We start from the raw sequence: 2,628 nt of genomic DNA, 5'->3' as shown, positions 1-2,628 counted from the left end.
GAGTGAAAATGGAAAGAAAAACGCTATTTGTTGTTTGTTTATATCACGGAGTCTGTTCTTCTTCTCTGTCTTCCGGTTGTTCCGGTTGTTGCCTCTTTTGAATGATGAATACACACTACCGCCGCCTGCTGGTAAGGAGAGTTATTGCCACTCACGCATGCGCAGTTCATACGTGCTCGGCTCGGATTTGCGGTGTGTTCCAGTGCGCGAAGTCGGCAAATACGCAGGAGAGTCCGGCGATGCAACAGTCGGCGTCGGCGACTTCTCAGGTGACTAGCCGGTGTATCTGGGCCTTTACTTTTATGTAGCTGACGGAGAATTTTTACTTCACACGACACTGTTCAACACTTAATTCTGCTTCACTCTTTACCTAAACAACCGCGGAGGTCTTGAAAGAATCTTTCGCTAAAGATTTTTGAAGATATCCGCGTTCTTGTGAGACGTAAATACTACGCTTCCTATGTTTTGGTGCGGACTGCGTTCACACCAGCAATGAACCGCTCCAGAGTTCGCAAGCAAGCGCTCCGAGACAACCTCTTTTAGGCGGACCAGAGTCCGGTTGTTTAGTTCACTTAAGAGGTCTCGGATTGTGTTCACACCGACCCAGATGAACCGCACCAAGCGGCTAAACGCACCAGGGTTCGATTCAACCGGACTATACAAGGATGAAGATGGGTTGCCGTTTTCTTGGATCTTTTTATACAAACTAAATCCTCAAAAAATGGAGTGATACGATCCACTTTCCTGGCATTAGATCATCAAGAAAGATAATAGTTTATCATTACAGCTCAAACACATCTAACCTGTGTGTGTGTGTTTGCATCGCAGCACTGGATAGCCAACAACCTGTTTGGCCTGGCGTTCGCTCTGAACGGAGTGGAGCTGCTCCACCTGAACAACGTCAGCACCGGCTGCATCCTGCTGGGGGGGCTCTTCGTGTACGACGTCTTCTGGGTGAGATTACCTTCCTCACACACATTCACTCAGACATAAAAAACACTATACTTAAATTACTTTAAAGTTCAGCATCTAAATAACAGCATTTTAAGTTTATTCACAAAATGAGTGCTCCTATTCAGCTCATATTTGTGTTTTGGGCCTCTTACATTTACCGTCATGAAAATCTTACTCTAACTCTTTAAATTGCTAAAAACTAAGTGCTCTGATTGGCTGACAGCAAGTAGAGGCTTCTTGTCTTAGCTCCTCCCACCATGTTTTCCATTCATTATTGCTCTACTTGCATGGCATTAAAAGGAAACGCACAGAAAGTACTTTGTAGTTGCATCTCCCACTGGGATTAAAAACGAGTTTTATCTGCAAACTTCAATTGGAGAAGAAGCCTTTAAACAAAACTAAAATTGTACATAATTGTTCTTTTTCTATTTCTTTCTTTGTCCCCAGGTGTTTGGGACCAACGTCATGGTAACAGTTGCCAAGTCCTTTGAAGCACCAATCAAATGTGAGTATGTGAGGTTGTTCTGAATACCTGCACGAATATCTCCGAGTACATGAGTCACCGCCTCAGTGCTGCTCACGCTGCTGTGGGTATTAAGAGCCCACAGTGGTCACAACCTGTCTGAGACACCTTTCCTCACTACAACAAGCTCATTTCAGACAATGGTTTTATCTCTAAAGTTGTATTTCTCTCTCTTTCTCCTCCAGTGGTGTTTCCTCAGGACTTACTGGAGAGAGGACTTGACGCCAGTAACTTTGCCATGCTGGGTCTCGGGGACATCGTCATCCCAGGAATCTTCATCGCTCTGCTGCTGCGCTTCGACGTCAGGTAACACCAACTCTCCTCATCTTCTTCCCATCCTTCTTTTGCTTCTGCTGCTTCTTCTCGTATTAAGACGTTCTCTTTCTTCCTGCAGCCTAAAGAAGCAAAGCAAGACGTATTTCTACTCCAGTTTCCTGGCCTACATCTTCGGACTGGGCCTCACCATCTTCGTCATGCACACCTTCAAACACGCACAGGTATGAGGGAAGGGGTCAGAGGTCATGCACTATTAAAAAAAAAAAAAAGCACATTGTTTTATTATTTTCGGCATAGAAAAGCATCTGGAGCTTAATCTAAAACACTTGCTGGGATGTTGATGCTCTTCAAAGTGTAATCCAAGAAATGAAAACAATATTTTCAAGGTTATTTGTTTTTAATGTCTCATAACACGTTGGTATTAAAGTTTCCACACAGACATTTTCCCCCTTTCAAACAAATAACCCCTGCTATAAAAAAGCTTCAGGAACTAGAAGCTGCAATTAATAAAATGTTCCTTATTAAAAAAGTAATCGACCCTTCAGAATTGAATAATACACAAAGCTGTGTAATACAAATTCATAACCAGCTTAAAAAGCAAAAACAAATGAGGTGTTTTTATTCGGCTCAATCATTTGTACACTCTACATGTGTATCTGCTCTTCAGACATTGAACTTTGTTTAATCTATTTACACTGTGACTTGTTTACCAAGGGAAAGTGTCAGTCGTGAGTTTCTATTTGACTATAAAGCAACATTCAACGCTACAAAACCCATTTGACTGACCCGTTATGTGTGTGTGTGTGTGTGTGTGTGTGTGTGTGTAGCCCGCTCTGCTGTACCTGGTCCCGGCCTGCATCGGCTTCCCCTGCCTC

At 43.2% G+C, this 2,628-nt stretch overlaps 1 protein-coding gene across 1 annotated transcript; it reads left to right on the top strand.

Moving 5' to 3' along the window:
* Positions 1 to 787: 787 nt before the first annotated feature.
* Positions 788 to 2,625, top strand: LOC104956293 (minor histocompatibility antigen H13-like; the record flags this gene model as incomplete). The annotated part of the gene is made up of 5 exons (XM_010783763.1): positions 788 to 954; positions 1,402 to 1,459; positions 1,663 to 1,783; positions 1,872 to 1,974; positions 2,581 to 2,625. Coding segments are annotated over 5 exons (494 nt in total), but the record flags the coding sequence as incomplete, so codon positions are not given.
* Between the last annotated feature and the right edge of the window lie 3 nt (positions 2,626 to 2,628).

The sequence above is a fragment of the Notothenia coriiceps genome, unplaced genomic scaffold, assembly GCF_000735185.1.
Source record: "Notothenia coriiceps isolate Sejong01 unplaced genomic scaffold, NC01 NC01_scaffold00025799, whole genome shotgun sequence".
NCBI classification, from domain to species: domain Eukaryota; kingdom Metazoa; phylum Chordata; class Actinopteri; order Perciformes; family Nototheniidae; genus Notothenia; species Notothenia coriiceps.
Note: the sequence above shows the minus strand (reverse complement) of the source record. Positions and strands in the feature narration are given on the sequence as shown.